The sequence below is a fragment of the Geotrypetes seraphini genome, chromosome 7, assembly GCF_902459505.1.
Source record: "Geotrypetes seraphini chromosome 7, aGeoSer1.1, whole genome shotgun sequence".
NCBI classification, from domain to species: domain Eukaryota; kingdom Metazoa; phylum Chordata; class Amphibia; order Gymnophiona; family Dermophiidae; genus Geotrypetes; species Geotrypetes seraphini.
In genome coordinates, this window is record NC_047090.1 from 48,713,845 (window position 1) to 48,739,160 (window position 25,316).

Here is a 25,316-nt window from a genome sequence, read left to right on the forward strand (position 1 = left end):
CCCATTTTTTTCTTTAATGTTCCGCTTGCAAGAGCGGATGTTAGCCATGCAAAAAGTTCCTTTTTAAATTCTAGAGGGGCAGCTGTCATGATTTTAGGGGGACATGCATCGAGTAGGCAGTTGGATTTGGTGTACTTGTTAAATAGATTTAGGAACTGCTGCCAGTTTGGATGTTCGAGGTGGTCCCATATCATATCTACTCTGGTGTCTTGGTCATGAGGTTCCAGGAATTGAAGGGCATCTGTTGTGGATGTGGGTAGAGTTACTTTTAACTCAGTGATTTTATTTTGAAAGTAGTTGGCTAGGGTTTGAGTCGATGGAGTGGGCTCAGAGTCCTTTTTTAATATTTGTGTTGTGTCGGTTATAGTTTTTACTAGTTTGAATAATTCTTTGCTGTTTACTTTTGAAGTACCAATTTTTTTTGCATAATGTTTAGTGCGTTTTTCTTTGATCATGTTTTTGTATATTTTCATTTTTTGTTTCCAGTTTGACTTGTCTGATTCATTGTTTGTTTTTTGCCAGATTCTTTCTAATTTTCTTAGTTCTTGTTTTGTGGTTAGGAGTTCACAGTCAAACCATTCATTTGGTGGTCTATTTTTCTTTTTGTATGTTTTATATGGTGCTATTTGGTCTAAGAGTTCCTTGCTGTAAGTTTCCCATTTTGTGGGGAAGTCCTGAGTTTCATTGATTATGGGCTGTAACTCGTAGTGGGTCCAGAATTCGGTTTGGTTGATGATGCCTCGGCCGGTTACTGTGTTTGTGTTGGCGTTTTTGTTTTTTTTGTTGTGTATTCTTTTTTAGCCAGTGTAGGTTGAACTTGCCAATGTAGTGGTCTGACCAGATACATTTTTCCCAGGGTCTGGAGTGATATTGTATTATGGGGGCTATAATTTCTTTGTGGGAGAAGGTGATTAAGTCTAGTTTGTGACCCTTTTCGTGGGTTATTTCTGTGTCTGGGTTTAGGAAGTCTAGTGACTTTAGGAGGTTGGCGATTTCTGTTGTTTCTGGTTTTGTCTTTTGTTCTAGGTGGGTGTTTATGTCTCCCAGAAGCAAGTTGTATGTGCCTTTTAGGTTAGATAAGGTAAGGAATTCGCCGAATTCCTCTTTTGCACTTGACCATTTTTTGGGTGGGATATAGAATAGAGTAGTGATTAGTGATTCTTCTAACTGTGCGTTAGTGATTTTGCAAGTTAGTATTTCAAGGTTGTCTGAGGATTTGGAATCGATCTTGATGTAGTCAAAGTGATCTTTTAAGATGATCGCTAGTCCTCCTCCTTTTTTCCATTTTCTTGATAGTGGGATAATTTTGTATCCCAGAGGTAGGATTTCTTTCATGATAGTGTCGGTGTCAGAGATCATCCATGTTTCTGTCAGAAACAGGAGATCAGGTTTTGTTTGTAGTATCCAATCGTTTATTATGTGGGCTTTGTTTCTCACGTAATTGTTTGCTGTAGGGATTTCAGAATATGGTAGCTTTTTTATGTTTCTGTTGCAGAGTTTGTTCTTGTGTGTTGTATTGCAGAAGGATGAAATTTACATTCTTCAGCACCTCCTTCTCCAGTGACTGCAAAGCCTTCTTCAGTTTTCCTTCTGAAAATGAGTTCAGAAGGTTTTGATTCTGATAACGTTTTATTATTTTTTGGGTTTTACCAAATTTTAAGGCTTTTTAAAGTGCTAGAGGGGTCCCCAGTGACCCTGGGACAGTTCTGCCTGGGAGAAGAAGCAGGCTTAAAGTACGGTAACTCTCAGGGTTCCTGTCCGGCCAGTCTGCATTGAGACTCGTGCAGCAACTCAGGGTCTGCTCCCCTCAAAACTGGATATGTGAGGGTTGAGGCCTTGGTCAGGCTTTAGTCTGACTGGCAGCTCAAAGATCCCACGAAGCACTGCTTTGTGAACTTGGTCTGGCGGATTCAGTCAGTGTCTTATCTACTTCCAGTTTCTCTGAGAACAGAAGCAGGCTATCACCAGCAGAGACAGATATGAGTACTGCCTATTGTGGTCTATGGAAAATTAATGGGCAGGGTTTATAAATTTGTAGGTTTTCAACGTTCCTAGGGATGTATTTAGGGTCCCCCACCTCCATACACCCCTTACCAGATTTTTTTGACGCTTTAGTGGGTTTTACTGGGCTGTTTTTTGTGTGACCATGCTGCTGCAGTGGCCATCTTGGATTTCCCAGTTTTGTTTAAAAAGCCTCCATCTGCCTCAAAATTCCTCGTTTTGGCTTAAAATCACTAGGGATGGACTCCTCTGTTGAAGGTATTCTTATATTATGCCAGATTGGTGATGGTTGGCTAAACTAACAGCGGCTGTGCGTCATGTGCCACGGGGCTGGGGGATCGCTGTAGATTTCTTGGTCCAGGTAAAGAACCCCTCCAGAGCCTTTGTTAGGAAACCGGGTGAAGCATAGGTGTATGGACCCTGTGGAGCCTATGAGAAGGCAAAGTGGGACCCTGAAGAATGCTTCTGGGTTCCTTGGTCTGGGTTTTACCATATATTTTGTCAGCTTAATGTGGAAAGCCTATTTAAATTAGCAGGGATCTCCTACATCGGCTGATGGACTGATGAGGACTACACAAGGGGGACTTGGTCTCTCCAAGTGCACACTTTCCCCAGCAGAGAATCCTGAGCAGTAGCCAGAGGACCAGTCAGATAATGACTGGGGGTGACTGGAAGTCAGATTCTATGCCTCTACTGCCCCAGAGTGAATTGTTACTCCTGTGTGGGATTCAGGGGCTCAGTTGGAGGCTGGAGTTCAGGAGACTGTAGTTACCCTTGAGCGGGGGAAGGACAAGACAGTTTCCTCTTTAAAGCGTCTGCATTGCTGAAGCCAGTGGCGTAGGGTATATGGCACCCGGGGCCCATCATTTTTTGACACTCCCCATGTAAAAAAATATTTTTTGTAATAACCATGAAAAATAAATGGTCATAATAGAAACAGGCACTGAAAATTTTCTTTTATTGAACCTCATATATGTAACCATTAATCCAAACATAACATAAATTATGTCTGAATTGCCATGACATCAGAAGTACATATGGAGTAGTTGCAGGTGATGCTTGGGACAGTTCTGATTGTGTTAGTTCGGTTTTATGTGTTTTTTGAATAGAAGGGTTTTTATTTCTTTTTTGAAGGTTTTGTAGTTTGTGGTCGAGGTCAATAGGTTATAGAGTTGGGGGTCCAGTGTTAGGAGGTTGTCGAACAGTTTTTTTTCTTTTGACGATTTTGGTTGGAGGGTGTGTGAATGGTGCGTGAGTTCTCCTATGTGTGGTTGAAGTGGATTTAATTATTTAGCTGAAGAAATTAGTAACCCCCCCATTCCACACACATTAATTCTCTTCCATTTTTGTTTCCATTCTAAAAAAACACTGATAAGTTCCCAGAAAAAAAATACATTAAAATAAGAAGTGAAAACAAAGGCCCCTACAGATGAGAACATAACATAAAAATAGCCTAACTGGGTCAGACCAATGGTCCATCATGCCCAGTAGCCCATTCTCATGGTAACCAATCCAGGTCACTAGTACCTGGTCAAAACCTAAAGAGTAGCAACATTCCATTCCACCGATCCAGGGCAAGCAGACACTTCCCCCATCCATAATAATAAAAGGCTAAGCGCGCATGCGCTGTCGAAAATCCGTGAGTCCTGGTGACGTGAGCTGTGCTTCTGTGCCAGTGCTCATGGCGCCTGCGCTAGCGCGTGTGCCAGAGACTCCTCCCTCCCACTGCCGGTCCTCTTCAAAGCGGCCTGCTGAGGTTCGCCAGCCACTGTAGCGAACCTTGCAGGCCGCTCTAGCAAATCCAGGGAGGCGAAGGCGGGACGGAGGCTGCAATCGGCAGCGGCTGCTGCTACTCCTCCAGCCGCCTAGCTCCTCTCCGCCGGCCCCGGCTGGCAGCCCCCTCTGCCCAGTCCTCTCTGCTCCGGTGGCCCGCGCAGGAGAAGGAGCGGATGAAGCAGGGAGACTCTAAAAACCGTCAGAGGAGGGGTGGGACCGCGGCGCAGAAAGCAGCACCGAAGCAGCTCAGGGATCGTTGACATCGTGATCCCTCTGTGGGCTGCTTCATAGGTGGTGCAGGGAAGCTAGGGGGGCGAGCGGTCCTTCGGGGGTGGGGGGACTGAATGGCAAGGCCGGGAGCACCCCCTCAGGGCTTGCACCCAGGGCGGACCGCCCCCCCCTTAGTACGCTACTGGCTGAAGCTTATTCCAGAGTCACTGTGGGAGTTAAACTTGGAATCCTCACAGATTACGGCTGCTCAGTGCTCGATTACGAGTGCTTCACATACTCGGACTTCGTTTTCCCCTCACATCCAGATCTTACTGCTTTAATGTTGGAGTATCGAGAGGTCCTGGAGAGTTCCTTAAGGAGGGCTAAGACAATGATGAGATTGTATCCAATGACTCCTGAATTTCAGCAGTTGTTCATCCAACCTAAGGTGGACTCGCTAGTAGCTCAGGTTACCAAGCATACTACCCTACCTAGTGAGGGGTGTGTGGTCTTTAAGGATGCGCAGGACTGAGGGTAGATGTAGTTCTAAAATGTCAGTTTGAGTCATTAGCCTTGAGAATTAAAACAGCATCAGTGACCTCTTTCATGGCACTCGCCTTTCACACCAGAGTCTGTCAGATTTCAGGCATGGATGATGAAGTGTGCCTCAAGCTCGTCATGGCAGGGATTGTTTGTTTATTTATGTGCCGCCCTTACCCAGAGCGAGTTACAAACTTACATACAAAACTGTAAAATTGCAACAAAAATACATACACAATCGACAATAAATACTCCCACAAAAGAGTAAGAAATGCAAACAATAAAACACATAGGTGACAAGCACTGCTTCTGGAACAGCGGTGTTGTTTTCAGACAGTACCATACAGCCCTTTGTTTGAGCTGCATAGTGCCTGAACTTCTGCACTAGTGTTTAGGGATTTTGCAGATCATGCTGACAGCCACAAGGTAGTGCAAGAAATATAACAGTTCTGGAGACAGTGTCAGCAGCAAGTCTCTGGAGAATGTGAAATGAGCGTGTATATTGGTGGAAGAGAGTTAAGGAGCACGGGGTTGATGGTAGCTACCACGGATTCTTCAAGTGTCCCAGTATTTTTAGGTGTGCTGTAGATTTATTTTGTGTGAGAGCATGGATGGCAGTCCAAGGAAAAGCCAGTCTTGGATTACTGTAGGATTGCTATCAACAGTTCATTTTCTTTCCTTTTCTCAATATGTGTAGTGTTTTGATGTGCAGTTGGATATCACAAAAATTAATATGTTTTGTGGAAAAGTACTCAAGCTTTGTTGTTGAGTACTTTGATCAATTCATCTGTGTATGTTGCATTTTATTTCTATGAAAGATCTTGACATTTATTGGCCAGTAAAATTAGTTTCTTATTTTTTTTCAGTCTTTGATCTTGGCTGCACTTTATTCCTGTGGAGCACTTCAGATTAACACAATGGCGGCCTCTGTTACAGTGCCTGAAGGATTTCACTATGAAACAAAATATGTCATTCTCAGTTATCTTGCAATTATGGTAGAGAAGACGGAAGAGCATTCTCTAGCAGTTCAGGGTAAGTCTAGTCTGTAGTGTTTAGGGTTAATAGTGAAAGGACAGCCACATTTATGTTTGTGTCTAAGTAAATTGCTTCAGATTTAAACCCCTCACTCCCTCCAAAAAGTTTATTTTTGCTAATGAGTGATTTGTTGATTTGATATACCTCCCTTCAAAAGTATTGGGCAATTAACAATATACTGTAAATAATGCTCTTAGTTACAAACATGAAACCATAAAATCAAAAATTACAAACTTCTTAAAAAAAGAATCAAAATGGCCTTTGAACATTATCAGATTTGCAAAAATGGAAAATGATGTTCTTACCTGTTCATTTTCTTTCCTTTAGATGCAGCAGATGAATCCAGAGACTAGTGGGATAGCATACATCTACCAGCAGGCGGAGATAGAACTGATTAACAGGTGTACCTCTTGGATGGAATGTTCCCTGTACCTTCAGTATTGCTCCTTGCCCAAGCTTCCAGAACCAGGCACAGTCGCAGCACGAAAAAAACTTTTTTCCCAAAAATGCAAATTGAACAACACAGAATACAACTACCAACTATAATCTAACCGTTGAAATTCCCGATATGGAAACTGACAGCAAATATCCAGAAAGGGTGAGGCTCTGGATTCATCTGCTGTGTCTAAAGGAAAGAAAATTAACAGGTAAGAACATAATTTTTCCTTCTTTAACAACAGCAGCAGATGAATCCAGAGACTAGTGGAATGTAGCAAAGTAATCCTCAATCTGGGTGGGAAGCAAACAGCATCTCCGCAATGACCAAAGCACCAAAGGCAGCCTCCGCATGCGCCGCCATATCCAATCGATAATGCTTAGAGAAGATATTCTTGGAAGACCAAGTAGCCGCATGACAAATGTCCTCCAAGGAAAAACCCCTGGATTCAGCCCATGAAGTAGCCATCACTCTGGTTGAATGGGCATGAAGATCTTGCAGCATCGCCTCCCTGACATCAAGTAAGCGGAAGTAACTGCCTCCCAGACCCAACGGGCGATGAAAGTTTTGGACACTGCCATACCCTTGTTGTGTCCTGCAAATAAGAAAAAGAGGTGATCCGAACGTCTAAAATCATTAGAAACCTGCAGATAGTGCACAAGCATCCTACACACATTAAGCTAACGGAGGGAAGAGAAACACACCCCTCAGTCCTCTTCCCAGAAGGCATGAAAGGAAGATACCACCTTTGGAAGAAATGATGGAATGGTCTAAAGCAGTGGTTCCCAACCCTGTCCTGGAGGACCGCCAGGCCAATCGGGTTTTCAGGCTAGCCCTAATGAATATGCATGAGAGAGATTTACATATAATGGAAGGGACAGCCATGCAAATTTGCTCCATGCATATTCATTAGGGCTAGCCTGAAAACCCGATTGGCCTGGCGGTCCTCTAGGACAGGGTTGGGAACCACTGGTCTAAACTGACACCCCAGAATCTGTAATTCCCAAAAAGGTTCCTGCAGGAAAATGCCTGCAACTCAGAAACCCACCATGGCCACAAGAAACACCATTTTCATTGTTACATCCTTAAGAGTTGCAATAGACAAAGGTTCAAACGGTTCCTTCTGTAACCCTCCAAGCACCAACTTAAGACTTCAGTCAGGACAGGGCTTTTTAACAGATGGATGAACTCCTTTCAGAAACTGAACAATATCAGGCTGAGAAGCAAGGGAAGAGTGAGAGACCTGTAACAGGGGAATTATACACCAAGCCCTTGGCCACTCCATTCTTTAAAAAGGAAAGAATACGAGAAAGAGAAGCCTGGAAGGGAGAAATACCCTGAGAAGAACACCAAGTATTGAAAACCCTCCAAACTCTCGCATAAGATGCGGACATAGATCTTTTTTTTTTTTTTTTTGTCTGGAGAAGAGTAGAAATAACCTGTTCTGAATATATCCCTTGCGCCTCAGCTGCAACTTTTCAAGAGCCAGGCTGTGAGACCAAAATGGGACAGATTTTTCATGCTGATTGTACCCTGCATGAGCAAATCTGGAGTCACCAGGAACTGCAACGGCTCACCCACCGAAAGACCCATCAGATCTGCATACCATGGACAGCACGGCCAATCCGGAGCCACCAGGATAACCGTACTCTGAAAGCAAGCTATGCGATGTAATACCCGACCTGTCATCGGCCAAGGAGGAAACGCATAAAGAAGATGACACAGAGGCCATGAAAGAGCCAACATGTCCATCCCTTCTGACTCCCACTCCCTGTGCCTGCTGAAGAACCGAGGAAGCTTCGCATTTTGAGACAATGCAATGAGGTCTGTCTCCGGAAGACCTCACCTCTGAGCAATTAGGTCGAACGCCTGAGAGGGCAGTTCCCATTCTTCGGTATCGAGCAGGTTTCTGCTGAGGAAGTCTGCCTGAATGTTTTCCTTTCCCATAATGTGAGCCGCTGACAGAACAGAAAGATGAGATTCCGTCCATCAAAGTAGAAGCATCGCCTCGCTTGCCAACTGGGGGTCTTTGCGTACCCCCCTGTCTGTTGATATACCACCACTGTGACACTGTCGGAAAAGATCTTTGTTGGTCAACCCTGTATCATGGCCTGAAATGCCTGAAGCGCCAGTCGGATCGCCCTCAACTTTAAAAGGTTGATCGACCAATGAGCCTCCTCTGGAGACCAGACCCCCTGCACTGACGACTGAAGGCACTGAGCCCCCCAGCCTAACAGACTGGCATCTGCGGTTACTATGATCCAATCTGGCGAGGCTAGCGGCATACCCTTGAACAGATTGGCCAGATGCATGAGGAGATCACTGCAGGTGACAAGTGTAGTCCTGAGACACTGAAAGTGTTATCCTAGCACGGCAAAGCGAAGATACCGCTGATATGGTGGCCAGATGGGAATATGTAAGAAGGCCTCTTTGAGCTCGAGCGCTGCAAGGAACTCTCCCGGCTGAACCACTGCAATGACAGATCTCACAGTTTCCATCCTGAAATATCTGACATTGAGAAACTGAATGACCCATTTGAGATCCAGCACCGGCCTTACCAATCCCCCTTTCTTGGGTACTATGAAGTAAATGGAATATCTGCCCTGACCTCTTTGTTCCGGAGGAACTGAAACCACCGCCCCGAGCTCCAGAAGAACCTGAAGGGTGGTTTGCACTGACTCCCACTTGGTCAGCCCTGCGCACAGGGATACCAAGAAAGAATCTGCGACGGGAGAGGAGAATTCTAATTTGTAACCTTCTCAAATAATGTCCAATACCTTCTGATTGGATGTTATCTTGGCCCACGCCACCAGATAGGAAGGCAGCTCGTCCCTTTATCGGCACGGTGGAGGGAGCCAAGACCGGGTATTATGCAAGGCTGGGGTACAGGCTGCCTGAGCGGCCACTGGTTTTGGAGGACGAAATAAATTTTTCTGTTGATACCTAAGTTTGGAAATGAAATTCAAACCGTAAGAGGGAGAGAAAGAGTATCTACTTGATCTATACCGCTTTGTGTCTCAGAAACATGCCCGGGAAGACAAGGCCTTCACAGATCCCTTAGGCTTATCTTCCGGTAACCTCTGAGATTTTGAATCTCCGAAATCCTTCACCAACTTGTCCAAATCTTCACCAAACAGCCAACCCTTAAAAGGAAGGTGTACTAGACGTAGCTTGGAAGCTGCATCTGCCACCCAATGGTGCAACCATAACAATCTGCGAGAAACCGCCAAGAGCAACATCTGCTTAGCCAACACCTGGACGATATCATTTAAGGCACAGGTGTCGAAGTCGGTCCTCGAGGGCCGCAATCCAGTCGGGTTTTCAGAATTTCCCCAATGAATATGCATTGAAAGCAGTGCATGCACATAGATCTCATGCATATTCATTGGGGAAATCCTGAAAACCCGACTGGATTGCGGCCCTCGAGGAGGGACTTTGACACCCCTGATTTAAGGCATCCGCCAAATACGCTAAGCCCTTCTCTACATCCGAAAACTAAGAAGGAAGAGGAACCCTTGACTCCAATATGCCATCTGCCATTTGTTGAACCCGCTACAAACAAGCACGAGCCACATAGCTGCATACCGCCATCTGCAAGGTCACAGCTGCTACCTCAGCGAAGATTCGATCTTCCTATCCTGGGTGTCTTTCAGGGCCCCCCTCCCCCCCTTCCCCTTGACTGGCATGGTAGCCTTTTTGGTAACAGCCACCAAAGTGTCCACTCTTGGGAGTTTAAAACTCTCCAGCTCATCCTGTGCTATGGGATACAACTGCCGCATGGCCTTTGCCATTCGAAGACCCGCTTCCAGCGTGTCCTACTGGGCAGCAATAAGCTCCTGCATGGCCTCGTGGACATGAAATGCTTTAGGAGGCTTTCTTGTGCCAGCCATAAGAGGGTTTGCAGTTCCCGCCACCTGTAGGTACACCTGCGAAATATTCAGACCCTGTAACACCTTAGAAATAAATGATGCCAATTCTTCTCTGTGGAAAAACCGCAGAGCTGTGGGATCATCTGCTTCCCCAACAAGCGCTTCACCCACATCCAAATCTGCTACCTCTCCCTCCTCCAAAGAACTCGAGAGAGCTAGGGAAAGATTGGTAACCGACTGAGGGTCTCCACCATCTGTGGAGACCACCCTATGTCGTTTAGATGCCTGAATATCCAAATGAGGCTGACAACCCGAGGTTTGAGCAGCACTTGCTAAAGAAGCATTCTCAGGTTGCCCAGACTGATTGGCCTGCAAGAGAAAGTCCTGGTGTAAGAGAACCACAAACTCCGGGGAAAAATGAGTAGCCGGCTTTCCTACTGATGCAGCATTTACTAACGGAGAAGGAAGCCCAAGCATGGAATTTTGACTTCTGACAACTTGCGACGCGATTGGAGCCGAAGTCGGCATTGGCGAGAGAGAAGGTGAGCACAGCCACGCTTCATCTGCACGGGAAACAGCTGACTGAGCATGGGTAATTGGATGCCAGCGCACTCATAAAGCTGAAGTTGCCAATTAAGCTGCTAGCTTTCACTCGAGGTGTGCAAAATAACAAATATATGGAAATGACGCATAACGCAAGGTTTACCAAAATAATTATTTATTGGGGTTTTTTTTCCATCAAGGACCTCAAAAGGCTAGTTGCGTTAGCGGGAGGTCGTTATAGTTGCCAAAATGCTGGCCTTCTGATAACGATCTCAACCCGATACTTCGAAGCTCCCCAATATATACCTTTAGTCCAGTTTGACATCATTGGCCATCAGCCAATCAACTAAAAGAGGCTGTACTTAAATTTAGACAAAGACCTTCTTTTTATCATGGAATAAAAGTTCCAGAAATCATAATTTTTTGTTTACATTCATTTCTGAATATACATAAACATTTTATAACATAGCCAAAGAAATGTTATCTGAAACTGCTTATTTGTGTCAAGAAAACCTATATTAAAAAGTGCTGAAAACTTGTCAGCCTCAGAGGAAAAGGAGGGGCTGTTTTCCCCTTTCTCTCAGAGCTGACAGCTTCAAATTTCACTGGCATACAGATTCAGAAACCTTCCTATGCTGGAGACTGGAACAGCAGTTCCTAATTATTCCCAGATGTTACCTTAGGATTTTTCCTTAGTGTTCCTTCAAGTTTAAAATATATACAATATTAGAAATTAAGTACACTCTTTCACATCCATCCAGCACTCGCTTGGGGCCCCTTCATTAATCCATCCATGTATTTCATTCAAATTTAATGCATGTTGTATCTCAGATTGGGATACGTAATCTAATATGCTCTTCCTAACCAGCCTAAGGCACATCTGGTATTAATTAGAACCACGAGGCTAAAAGCGGTAAAACCTGAACAAAGACTAGGGATATAGGCTGAACACAAAATGAAGTAAAGCCAAGCAAAAGACATAGAAAAACAGAGATGGAGTTCATGTATATCCTGATTTCCTCTATGATCTAGCTTAATAGCAAAGTACATAAAAAGAATATTATTATGCCTTTCCTTAATATTAATCTGTAGTGTGTTTTTCTGGCCTTGGCTACATCCATATTCAGATTTTTATTCACCAACTTTTCGTACATTTCTATTGGGTGTGGCCTTAACTAACACATATGCTTGTATCTAACTAGAGTTACCCAGAATCATACGAAAAGCAGGCATTTTTTGTAGAAAAACTCCACAAGATACTGCACTATCATGTCCTGACGTCCATTCCATTACCATCCCATAGGCATCGCCCCCTACCGGCCACGAGCCACTACTGCTCATTGACTTGCCTGGCGCCATGTTGGGTCTCCTCCACCGCAGCGTCCATGCAGCTGGCCACACACAACCCTGATGGTGTTTGGCGCTTCCCACTGCTAAAGCCAACGGAATTAAATTACCACAGAAAAGTAAAGAGAGTCTGCTTACCCGACCGAGGCAGGAACACTTGTTATGGTGGCAGTTGTAAGCTGACACAAAAGTATAGCCCAGCTAAACAAATGTTGGACTCTTTAATTTTTCTTCTTTCCCTTTAAAAAAAAGAGTACCAACCAAACCCCCTCAATCCACTGGAGGGGAGGGTGGAGCTGGGACCTGGTATGGGGGGGGGGGGGGGCGAGGTGTAACTCCTAAAGATGGCACCGCTCAGCCAGACACCCCTATCTCTCTGAAAAGAGAAACACTCAACAGGTGCCTCAAGAATAAAAATTGGAATTGTACAGCAAAAGCCAGGAGCTAGTGAAATAGCGATCATCCACCTGCTGGAGATAGTTGATACTGAAGGTACAAGGAACATTCCATCCAATAGGTGCACCTGTTAATCGGTTCTATCTTCACCTGCTGGTAGATGTGTGCTATCCCACTAGTCTCTGGATTCATCTGCTGCTGTTGCTAAGGAAATACAGATTAAAAGTATAACACTGAGCAAAGAACCAAGCTTATGGAGGACTAGTAGTGATGATACAGAGCATTTAAGATCTCTCTGTGAATTTTGTGTTTTTCTTTTTAATCAAAAACTAGTAAGTACAGATCTACTTTATAGAGCAGTCTGAAGAGGGTGGAACACAGTGAACACTTTTTATTCAGACTATTGTGACATTGTAGGAGTGTGTGGCGCAGGGATTGGAGCTACAGCCTCAGCACCATTAGGCTGTAGGTTCAAATCCCGCACTGCTCCTTGTAATTCTGGGCAAGTCACTTAATCCCCTCATTGCCCCAGGTACACTACATAGAGTTTGAGTCCACCAGGACAGATAGGGAAATATGATAAAGTACCTGAATGTAAGCCACTTAGGATGTAAATGGTATATAAATAATTAAATTAAGAGGGGTGTGTGGCTTCGAGGCGAACGGTGATGACACTGTAATTGAATTGCTCTGTAAAGTCAGGCTAACTATTGAAATATTAGGTGGTTAAATTTAGTTGAAAGTCGCGTAAAGAAAGTTATTTTTGATTAAGAATGGCTTCTGGTAAGTAGAATAAATTCTCTTCGGCGAGAGCCGGCTCAGGCAGTGTCAAAAGATCAAAAATTGAATCGACTTCTCCTCTGTTAGTGCCGCTGCCGCCGGATGAAATGGATAATTAAGATCTTATGAGGGAATTACAGAACATAAGGAATATTGTCATGGAAAACTCAAAGGACATAAAAGAAGTTAAAGGAGAAGTGGTGGGTTTGACAAGAAGGTTAAATGCAGTGGATTGTTTGGAGAAATGGGTGGAAAGCACCGAAGTGGAAACATTGCAGTATAAGAAAAATCATAAGGAGATTGAATTATTAAAAAAGGAGATTGAAGATTTGTCGAACCGTGAGAGGAGAAATAATTTGAGGGTGCTTGGTTTGCCGGAGGGGATAGAAAAAAATGATCCGATTACTTTTTGATCAATTTTTTTCCAAAAATCCTGCCACTTCAGAATAAATTTCCGTTGGAATTGGAAAGAGCACATAGGATTCCAACGAAAAGGCTAAGTAATCAAAAAGGCCCACGTCCCTTAATTTTTAAAGTGCTCAGGTATCACCAGGTAACGGAAATCTTGAATTTAACTAAGGAAAATAAAAATCTTAAATGTCAAGATGCAAAGATTTTTATTGTTCCAGACTTTGCTAAAGTGACTGCTTACAAAAGGAAACAGTTGCTTGACATGCGCCCACAGTTAAGGGCATTGGGAGCCAGATTTGGACTGGTATACCCGGCAACTATGCGGGTGACATATGATCATAAAACTATGAGTTTTGAAGATGCAGGAAAGTTAAAAGAATTTTTGGACAAGTGTGAAATGCCAATGAATACTTGAAAGTGAGAAGGAGAAATATATATTTGATTTTCTTTTTTCTTTTATTTGTTTGTGGCATCTTGTATTTTTTTAAATTAGTTTGAAAATATATTATTTTTTGAAACTGTCATGTTCTGTTAGGTATTGTTTCAGTTTGGTTCTATGGCTAGCATTCCATGTTGGCCTCGCGGCCATTTAAAATGTATGAAGACTCTAATTCAGTTTGCTCGGAGAGTCTTCTTCCCGACTAAGAAATTATTGATGACAAACATAAAATTTGACATATCTCCTTATGTTATAAAATTCTTGATGCTCATATATAGTGACTTTAAGATATTTACAGAGTGCATGGATGTAATGAAGAGGGTCTGCCGATATGGAAGTTGGCGCTATACATAATGGTGGAGCTCTCTTGGAAGTGTGCGTGTGGAGAGAGTCGGATGCATTTCCTTTTGAGAAGCAGGAAATGTGAAGAAGGATTTCTGTCGATGGATCTGATTCGTAAATTGCTTTGCAAGTGGATTTTAGTTTATGGATAAATATCATTTGCAAGTGCTGTTTACAAGTTTAACAGTGCAATGATGATTGAGATGGTTTCTTTAATAAGGAATTGTTAATATGGTAATTGTGGAGTGGATAGACAGATCCTGTCAAGAGTTGGAATATTTCTCCAAGAAGGGGGGGTATAATTCACTGTGGTATGTTGAATTATAATCAGAAGTGGTGTCTGTATGATACGACCTGCTTTCTGGTATATACCATATGTTTATACCTGCTTTTGGATTCAAGTATAAGTCAATCGGACTTTGATAAAAGAAAGAAAAGTAAATATGAATCTACTGCAGGATGCATTTGAAATATGAAAATTTTATCTGAGGAATCTACAGATTTATGATATTAGTTAAACTAGATATTGTGAAAACTAATGTGGAGTGCTGCGTTCTGAAGGAGTTTAATGGAACTGATATTTTTATGTTATCATTTGATTGATAAAGCTGATTAAATACAGTTGTAGTTCAGTTTATATGTTTTAAATGAACCAATGCTTTTGGATATCTTTTACCTTAGAGCAGAGTTCTAATTGAGTGTCATTTGTAGGTTTATTATTCTTATGCTCTAAGCCAGGGGTGTCCAATGTCGGTCCTCGAGGGCCGCAATCCAGTCGGGTTTTCAGGATTTCCCCAATGAATATGCATGAGATCTATTAGCATACAATGAAAGCAGTGCATGCAAATAGACCTCATGTATATTCATTGGGGAAATCCTGAAAATCCGACTGGACTGCGGCCCTCGAGGACCGACATTGGACACCCTGCTCTAAGCTTATGTCCTTAAGTGGGCAAAATAGTTTTTATTTTTTGATTTATGTTCTGATACTGGGATTTATTGTGATTTGTCATTTAAGGGAAAAAAAAAGAAAAAGTAATAAGGTGGGTGGATGCAGGAAGCAATAAAATGTAATATTGACTTCTTTTGTTTTTTTGGGGGTTTATTTTTGTAAAGTATAAAGAGGGGCTGGATAGATATATTTGGTAATGTGGTTAATTTATTTTCTTTGCTTGATTGTGCGGGTTTGTTCTTCTATATAGGAGAATAATGAAAAAAAAATTATAGATACTTATAATGATTCTAGATATATAATTATAAGAAGACAGGAGAGTTGGGAATATAGATTTAATGATTTTTTTCTTTTTCTCTGACTTTCTTTCTGATAATGAAAGGTTTATGCAAATCAATAGAATTATTTGGGTTTTAGTCTGCAGGGAGTTTTTTCTTTTATTCAGTCTGTATGTGCGTTTCGAAGTTTGCATTTATGCTGAGGGTGGGTGGGATGGGGGGATAGGGGAGGGGTTGGAGGGGGGGAGGGGGGATAATTTAGATTATGGGTATAGGGAAAAGAAATATAGAATGTTATTGGATTGGATATGTATGGATATTATATTTTCATCTTTATAATTTTCCCTAAATGTTAATGGCCTAAATCATCCGATTAAAAGGAAAAAAGCATTGTTATTTCTTAAACAGCAGAATGCAGATGTTTGTTTTCTGCAAGAGACGCACCTATCTGGAGCAGAATCTATGAAGTTATCTGGTAATTGGGTGAAACATTGTTTTTATGCACCTGCGACAAGGAAGAAAGCTGGAGTAGCAATTTTAGTTAATAAAAATGTTCTGCAGTATTTAGTATGATTGGTGCAGATCCTCTAGGCCAGGAGTGTCAAAGTCCCTCCTCGAGGGCCGGAATCCAGTCGGGTTTTCTGGATTTCCCCAATGAATATGCATTGAAAGCAGTGCATGCAAATAGATCTCATGCAGATTCATTGGGGAAATCCTGAAAACCCGACTGGATTCTGGCCCTCGAGGACCGACTTTGACACCTGTGCTCTAGGCAGATGGTTGCATGTTGACATGAGCATGGGCAATACTTCTGTGAAGCTTTTTAATGTATATACCCCTAATTCGAATCAAGTTGAGTTCTTTAAATCTCTACAACAATTAATTTTACCGCTAGCTACTACTAATCTAGTGGTAGCGGGGGATTTCAATGCTGTTATGGATCTGTTAATGGATAAATATCCTAGTTGAATTATGAAATCTCTAGGGTTAGATAATTTTGTACAATCTTGTAATTTGAAAGATATATGGCGTATTCTTCATTTTAATGATCAGGAATTTTCATTTTGTTCACATGTTCATAAATCTTTTTCTAGAATTTATTATGTTTTTGTTACTGATCAACTGGTGCAGCAGGTTACACAAGCTTCTATAGATCCAATAATATTATCAGATCATGGTGGTGTGTTGATTGCTTTAAATTTAGTGGATCAGGATACTTCTAAACCTGTTTGGAGATTTGATAATACATTGCTTGTGGATTCGAAATTTTGTGAAGACTTTCAGGTCAAAATTAATGAATATTTTTTGCTTAATAATTTGGAGGAAATTTCTGTTGAAATTTTGTGGGATGCTTTTAAAGCAACCATGAGAGGACAAATTATTTCATTCTCAGTGTATAATAGAAAACAGTTAAGAAAACAATTTGTTAGTTTAGAATAGTGGTTCCCAAACCTGTCCTGGGGGACCCCCAGCCAGTCAGGTTTTCAAGATATCCCTAATGAATATGCATGAGAGAGATTTGCATATAATGGCATATTCATTAGGGATATCTTGAAAACCTGACTGGCTGGGGGTCCCCCAGGACAGGTTTGGGAACCACTGGTTTAGAACAAGAAATTAAAGTATTAGAATCAAAATTGGTTGGTCAACGGGAGCAGTCTACGCTTCAAGCTTTAATGAAAGTAAAATGTAAATATAATGAGATTTCCTCTAGATTAATAAGGAAAGATATTTTTTCTCAACAAGCCTTGTATTATAGTAGTTCAAATAAGGCGGGAAGATTATTGGCTAATTATTTGAAGGCTAAGAAAAGAAAGGAAAAAATATGTGCAATTAAAGATGATAAAGGAAATTCTCATTCTCAGATTGGGACTATATTAAAACAATTTGAGTTATTATAAAACCCTTTATTCTTCTGAGTCTTATTTGGGAAAAGGAAAGGATGGCTTGGGACTTTTTAAGTTTAATTGAGGGACCTAAAGTTCCTGATCATATAAAATGAAGTTTAGATGAACCTATATCACTAAAAGAGTTACAAACAGCATTGAAGTCTCTTAGAGTTGGGACCGCTCCAGGTGGTGATGGATTTACGGTAGAGTTTTATAAGAAGTTTCAAATTACCCTTTTACCTTATTTATTAAATTTGTACCAGTGTCAACTAAATAAAGGTTGTATTTCAGGCACTATGGCGGAGTCTTTAACTATTGTTTTGCCAAAGCTAACTAAAGATCCTACATTGGTTTCAAATTATAGGCCTATTTCTTTAATAAATGTGGATGATAAATTGTTGGCTAAAATTTTAGCCTTACGTTTGGCTAAGGCTCTTCCTCATAAAGTTGGTATGCATCAAACAGGTTTTATTGCTCAGAGACACTCTTCAAATAATACTAGATTGGCATTTCATATGTTAAATTTAACAAAAACAATTGATGATCCAGCTTTTTCTGTATCCTTAGATGCTGAGAAAGCTTTTGATCGTGTGGAGTGGACTTTCATGTATCAAGCTATGGAGTGGTTTGGTATTGGGTCCGGATTTATACAAATGATTCAAGCGCTGTATAGCTCTCCTGTTGCTCGTTTATGTATTAATAATAATTTTTCAGATTGTTTTAAATTGCAAAGGCAGGGCTGTCCCTTGTCTCCTTTGCTTTTTGATATAGTACTTGAACCCTTGTTGTTAGCTATTAAGCAAGTAAGAGACATACAGGGTATTCCATGTTCTGGAATTGAATATAAAGTATCTGCTTATGCAGATGATATACTGCTTCATTTGAGAAATCCGGAAACAACCATTCCATGTTTATTTGAACTGATTGATACATTTGGGAAATTCTCAGGGTATAAAATAAATTGGACTAAGTCAGAAGTTCTTCCTTTGAATGTGCATTGTGTAAAAGGATTATTTGATACATTCCCTTTTATTTGGAAAGATGAAGGAATAAAATATTTAGGAATTTGGTTAAAAACTACACTTGAAGAGACAATGAAGGTAAATGAAAAGTTTTTATTACAAAAAGTAACAGAGTTATGTGAGCAATGGAATCCTTTGCATTTATCTTGGTGGGGAAGAGTTCAAACTATCAAGATGATGATTTTGCCTGTGGTTTGTTACCAAATGGGTATGATACCAGTTTTCTTTCAGGGGTCTTTTTATAAAAAGTTAAATAGTATTCTTGTCAAATTTATTTGGCTGGGTAAAATTGCAAGAATTGCTTTAGTGTCTTTCCAAAGGCCAATTAAGGAGGGTGGGGTAAATTTTTTCCAACTTTTATAGGTATCATCAGTCCTATATTATGCGCCAGGGTATGTATTGGGTCCTCCCAGAACTCTTGGAGCAGCTTCTAGATGGTTGTGGTTGGAAAGACAGTTGATGTTTCCAATTAGGCTTGGTCTTCTTCTTGGTATCAAAATGCCTAGAATATGTAAAGATAATAAAATATTAATGGACACTTGGAAAACTATGAGATTTGTTGATAAATTAACACCTATTCCTATTGGAAAATCTACTTCTCAATCCATATGGTTGAACTCTAAGATCCAAATAGGCGGTTATAAGATTGTCTGGAAGGATTGGATTAAAGCAGAGATACGTACACTAGATGATGTTATTTCTAATGGTAAACTGCTTGATTTTTCATAATTGCAACATAAATATGGTCTTGATAAAAAACAAAGTTATAAATTGTTGCAATTGAAGCAGGCTATTCAGGGAGGGTTCCCTGAATGGAAATCTCTTAATGATCAATTTAGCTTAGAATTCCTATGCTTTCAGGCAGATTTTCTGGGACACCAGGCTGCGCAGTGGTATAAATTATCATCTAATTATTTGAATAAGAAACCAAAAAATGGACTTAGGGATATTTGGAGCATTTAGATTAAGCATCAGATTAATGCATCTCAATGGCCACGTATTTGGTCTTGGAGGATGAAATGTACAATGTCTGCATCTATGAGGCAAACATGGTTTTTCTTATTGCATAGAGCATTCTGGACCCCTGTTCGTTTACAAAAATTGGATTGTTCTAAGTCTAATAGATGTTGGCATTGTCATATTGAAGTTGGAACTTTGGATCATTTATTATTTCACTGTCCATTTATTAAGGCTTTTTGGTATTCAATTTGGGACCAAGTTAATCATATGATAGAAAATCATGTGGCACTGTCTTATGACACGATATTGTTTGGAATGTCTATGAGGGCTAAATGTCAAATATCTTCTACAAATAATAAGCTTTTGATGATCCTTACGGGTGTGGCTATTCAACAGATAACGTACAATTGGAAGGATTGTACTAGATTAAATTATAGTTTTTGGTGGAACTCAGTATGCCATTTATATAAAATGGAAAGATTGCTTGCAGTACAAAAAGGTTATTTTAATAAGTTTAAGAATATGTGGGGGCCATTAATAAGTTATTATAATGATTAATGATTATTTGTTACTTTTCCTTATGGGATATTATTGGAAAAAGGATGGAGGGTGGGTCTTGATGCTTTAATATTAGGTGTGGAAAATGTTATTGTATATTATAATATTTGATAAGTTTGGTTAGGTGGGAGGGTGATAAAACTCATTCTAATAATTATTGTAGTATTTCAAGTGATGTGGTGTCTTATTGTGAAAATTTTTTTGTACACTTGATGTTGAATATAAAATGAATAAAGATTAAAAAAAAAAAAAAAATTAAATTAAAAAATAACTAGGGCATTGATTTTAGGGTTCAACTGATAAACACCTATAAAACACCCCCAAAATAAAAATAAAAAATTAAAAACTATATATAAAAAAGGAAGCTTTATTTGGATTTATACAACAAAATGCTACTTTTTCTCATACTGTCACTGTTCCCCCCCCCCCCCCTTTTCTGCCTTTGATCCTACACCCAGGGCAGGATTAATTCTTCGAGGGCCCCTAGGCACACAAGTACACTGGGCCCCCTAGCTCTGCCCCGCCCACACCCCTGCCCTGCCTGCCCACATTCTGCTCCCATTTATTTATCTGTTTTATTATTTACTTCTTTATTTCCACTTGTATTTTTTTTTTTCTTTTATTATAAAATTCAAAACAAACAAGAAAGATTACCATACCAGTGCCAGTGTACAGTTTTAGTTTTATGCAAGCCCCAAACCTCTCTGAACAAATTCCCCCTTCCTTCCCACCTACTTGCCCAGGATTTTAACGCTGAACCCTTTCCATATGTATATAAAAGTGTTCAAATGCATTCTAAAGCAGTAATACTATCCAAAACATAAGTCTATATTGATAACCAAGTTTGCAACTCGTCTCAACTGCCTCACTCTGTCATCCAACCTTAACCCATATGTATAAACAACCAAATCTGTAACTCCTCTGGTACTTTCCACTCCATGTATGCTAATTTGTAACAAAACAACAAGGCAAGCGGTTCACCAAAGAATCCACCGTGGAACAAAAGAAGATCAACAAACAATAAGGAGAGTCAAATCACTTTACAAATTAACAAATAAAACAAAAAATGGAAAATAAGATCATTTTATTGGACTAATACATTTTAAAATTAGGTTTCAGAGGTCAAACCCTCTTTCCTTAGGTCAGTAAAGTATACTGCTGTTGCATTATCCTGTCCTGACCTGAGGAAGGAGAATTTGGTTTCTAAAAGTTAGTCAAAAATGTATTAAAATTAGTCCAATAAAACGATCACCGTATTTCCATTTTCTATTTATAAACATTTATCAACACAACTACAATACTTCTTTATCCTATATCAAAAAAATTAAATTTTTTTTTCTACCTTTGTCGTCTTGATTTTCATATAGGCTATCAGCTAAATTATGTGTTTGGGTATTCCCATTTGCACTAGAGTTCTCCATAGTTTATTGTAATCCACACAGTCAATAGCTTTGCTGTAGTCAATGAAGCAAAGGTATATAGCGTTTTGGTGGTGTTTGCTCTTCTCCAACATTCATCTAACATAGGACAACCTTTGTCTCGCAGTTTCTGCTTTCCTCATCTTGTCATTTTCTTCCTTCCATCCACTGTCTGCCCCTTCCAGAAACTGTCTGCCAACCCCCTTCCATCTTTCCATTTCTCCTCCTGCCCTTCCCCTGCCCCCTTGGTCTCACATCTATCTTCTTCCCTCTGTTCCCCTCATGATTTGGCATCTCTCTCCTTCCATTTCCCTCTCTCTTCTCATTTCCTCCACTCAGATCTGATATTTCTGTCTCCTTCCCCCTTTCCCCCCCATGCTCTGGCATCTCTTTCTTCTCTATTTTCTTTTTCTGTCAAAATTAAATTCTCTCTTACTGTTCAGTCCTCAGTTTCCCTCTTTTCACTGTACCTACCCACAGATTTCCACCCCTTTCCTTCACCTCTTCACTATCTCACTAATTCTCTTCTTCCTCCCATCCAGCATATGCCTTTTTCTTTCTCCCCTCCTTCCATCCAGTATGTGTTCTCTTTCTCCACTTCCATTCAGCATTTGCTCTCCCCTCTCAACTGACATCCATCTAACTGCCCCTTTCTTTCTCCCTCTTTCTCCTTCTTTCTCTCTCTCTCTCCGAGCCTCCACCCCAGGCCCATCTCCCTCTCACCTATGCGCGGGTCACCACTTACATTATTCTTTGGAGGGTTTGCAGCCTGTAACCCTCCCCACCACTACCTTCTCTTGTTTCTCTGAGGGTTTCCGACCTCTGCTCCTCCACTTCTCCCCCTCAGCAACTCTTCAGCTCCTTCTTTCCCACTGCATCCAGGCTCTGCACCCCCCTCTACGGACTTCTCGGAGGGGCTGCAGTTTGTGACACCCTTCGTGCCACCAGCTGCTCTTCCTCCTTTCCCACTGCACCCAACACCTGCAGCAAACACCCCCCCCCCCGGAACTCCCTTTTCACGCATCCTGGAGCCGCCCCTACCATGTTGCTCACCTGCTGCGGAGACTCCCGCTTCATCCCATAGACGCGGCGAAGAACGCTCATACAGCCAGCAGGTAGCAAGATCAGCCACAGCACCTGCAAGCGGTGCTCAGCCCAAAGCTTCCCTCTGACGTAAACTGCCCAGGCGGAAACAGGAAGTTGCATCAGAGGGGAAGCTTTGGGCTGAGCACTGCTTACAGGTGATGTGGTTGATCTTGCTGTCGATGCCGTGGTGGGGCCCGATCTTTGTGTCATCAGAGGGGGGGGGGGAGGCCCGATCTTGCTGTCATCGGAGGGGGGCCCGATCTTGCTGTCATGGCCGTTTAAAAAAAAAAAAAATTGGAAAGGTGACGGTGAGTGGGCCCTAGGGATGTGCCTCCTGGGCTTATCCATTAATTTGGCCCTGCCTACACCCTGTTTTTCCATGCTGACACTATGATTCCTTAGACAAGCAAATGTACATATTTCATTCATCCAGAATAGGATTGCTTCTTGAGCTTATGGCTAAGATCAAATGTAATTTCCAGTGCAATAGGTGTGTCAATCTGGACAAGTGAGTTATCTCCCCATGACTGCGAGCCATATTCAGAAAGAGTCCACTCCAGATTTTTTCTGTGACCCTCCTATTTCACCAGAAGCTCTACTGCCACCTACATTTTTTCCCTTTTGCACATGAGACGGAAGGAGTGTTTCTGTTCTGCTCTCTCCTTTTTCTTATTTTATTTGGTGTTTTCAATTTTTTATTCAATATTTTTAAGCGCTCAGAGCTTATCACGTTTGGTGTTAGAACTCTGCCTGCATAGAGAAGAAGCAGACTGAGGTCTGCAGCTGACAGTCCAATCCATGGTGATACCTGTTGGCCGGCCTGCACAAGTATTTTGGAACTTATCTTCCCTCACCTATTGCTTAGAAGGGGTTTGAGTGCAGGCTGTTAGGCATCTGTAGGAGGCTCAGCAGTGTGGCTGCCTTTTTTGCCTCCTCCCCCCTCCCTCTTCTGGTAGCGTATCTGTTTGTCCGCGGGGATGAGGGGTGTAATCAGATGCCGTGTCTGTCTGGCAGTCTGGACATCAGCATTGAAGAAGAATTTTCAGCATGAGGCAGTGATTCTTCCCCTTTCTAGCTACTGTAACATAGTAGATGACGGCAGATAAAGATCCGAATGGTCCATCCAGTCTGCCCAACCTGATTCAATTTAAATTTTTAAATTTTTTCTTCTTAGCTATTTCTGGGCAAGAATCCAAAGCTTTACCCTGTACTGTGCTTGGGTTCCAACTGCCGAAATCTCTGTTAAGACTTATCTAGCCCATCTACACCCTCCCAGCCATTGAAGCCCTCTCCAGCCCATCCTCCACCAAACGGCCATATACAGACACAGACCGTGCAAGTCTGCCCAGTCCTGGCCTTAGTTCAATATTTAATCTTATTTTCTGATTCTAGATCCTTTGTGTTCATCCCACGCTTCTTTGAACTCAGTCACAGTTTTACTCTCCACCACCTCTCTCGGGAGCGCATTCCAGGCATCCACCACCCTCTCTGTAAAGTAGAATTTCCTAACATTGCCTTTGAATCTACCACCCCTCAACCTCAAATTATGTCCTCTGGTTTTACCATTTTCCTTTCTCTGAAAAAGATTTTGTTCTACGTTAATACCCTTCAAGTATTTGAACGTCTGAATCATATCTCCCCTGTCTCTCCTTTCCTCTAGGGTATACATATTCAGGGCTTCCAGTCTCTCCTCATACGTCTTCTGGCGCAAGCCTCCTATCATTTTCGTCGCCCTCCTCTGGACCTCCTCAAGTCTTCTTACGTCCTTCGCCAGATACGGTCTCCAAAATTGAACACAATACTCCAAGTGGGGCCTTACCAATGACCTGTACAGGGGCATCAACACCTTCCTTCTACTGACTACGCCTCTCTTTATACAGCCCAGCATCCTTCTGGCAGCAGCCACTGCCTTGTCACACTGTTTTTTCACCTTTAGGTCTTAGGACACTATCACCCCAAGGTCCCTCTCCCCGTCTGTGCATATCAGCTTCTCTCCTCCCAGCATATATGGTTCCTTCCTATTATTAATCCCCAAATGCATTACTTTGCATTTCTTTGCATTGAATTTTAGTTGCCAGGCATTAGACCATTTCTCTAACTTTTGCAGATCCTTCTTCATATTTTTCACTCCCTCTTCGGTGTCTACTCTGTTACAAATCTTGGTATCATCTGCAAAAAGGCACACTTTTCCTTCTATCCCTTCAGCAATGTCACTCACAAACATATTGAACAGGATTGGCCCCAGCACCGAACCCTGAGGGACTCCACTACTCACTTTTCCTTCCTTCGAGCGACTTCCATTAACCACCACCCTCTGGCGTCTGTCCGACAGCCAGTTTCTGACCCAGTTCACCACCTTGGGTCCTAACTTCAGCCCTTCAAGTTTGTTCAACAGCCTCCTATGAGGAACTGTATCAAAGGCTTTGCTGAAATCCAAGTAAATTACATCTAGCATATGTCCTCGATCCAGCTCTCTGGTCACCCAATCAAAAAATTCAATCAGGTTCGTTTGGCACGATTTACCTTTTGCAAAGCCATGTTGCCTCGGATCCTGTAACCTATTAGATTCAAGGAAGTACACTATCCTTTCTTTCAGCAAAACTTCCATTATTTTTCCAACAACTGAAGTGAGGCTCACCGGCCTGTAGTTTCCTGCTTCATCCCTGTGACCACTTTTATGAATAGGGACCACATCCGTTCTCCTCCAATCCCCAGGAATCACTCCCGTCTCCAGAGATTTGTTGAACAAGTCTTTAATAGGACTCGCCAGAACCTCTCTGAGCTCCCTTAGTATCCTGGGATGGATCCCGTCTGGTCCCATCCCTTTGTCCACCTTCAGTTTTTCAAGTTGCTCATAAACACCCTCCTCCGTGAACGGCGCAGAATCTACTCCATTTTCCGTGTAACTTTGCTAGACAATCTCGGTCCTTCTCCAGGATTTTCTTCTGTGAACACAGAACAGAAGTATTTGTTTAGCACATTCGCTTTCTCCTCATCACTTTCCAGCATCTTTTAGCCTAGCAATTCC

At 41.8% G+C, this 25,316-nt stretch overlaps 1 protein-coding gene across 6 annotated transcripts in view; it reads left to right on the plus strand.

Annotated features, from left to right (window-relative positions):
- The window catches only part of BCL2L13 (BCL2 like 13), a 169,043-nt gene that overhangs the window by 8,275 nt on the left and 135,452 nt on the right, over positions 1 to 25,316 (plus strand). For 4 of the 6 annotated variants that reach the window (XM_033951700.1, XM_033951699.1, XM_033951698.1 and 1 more), the window contains exon 2: positions 5,394 to 5,559. The exons of 1 other annotated variant lie outside the window; for it this stretch is intronic. In XM_033951700.1, the coding sequence (XP_033807591.1) occupies positions 5,445 to 5,559 (115 nt within the window). In that variant the 5' untranslated portion in view covers positions 5,394 to 5,444. Of the gene's footprint in view, positions 1 to 5,393; positions 5,560 to 5,960; positions 6,210 to 25,316 lie in introns of those variants that run through there. One more of the 6 variants, XM_033951702.1, reaches the window with a different exon arrangement.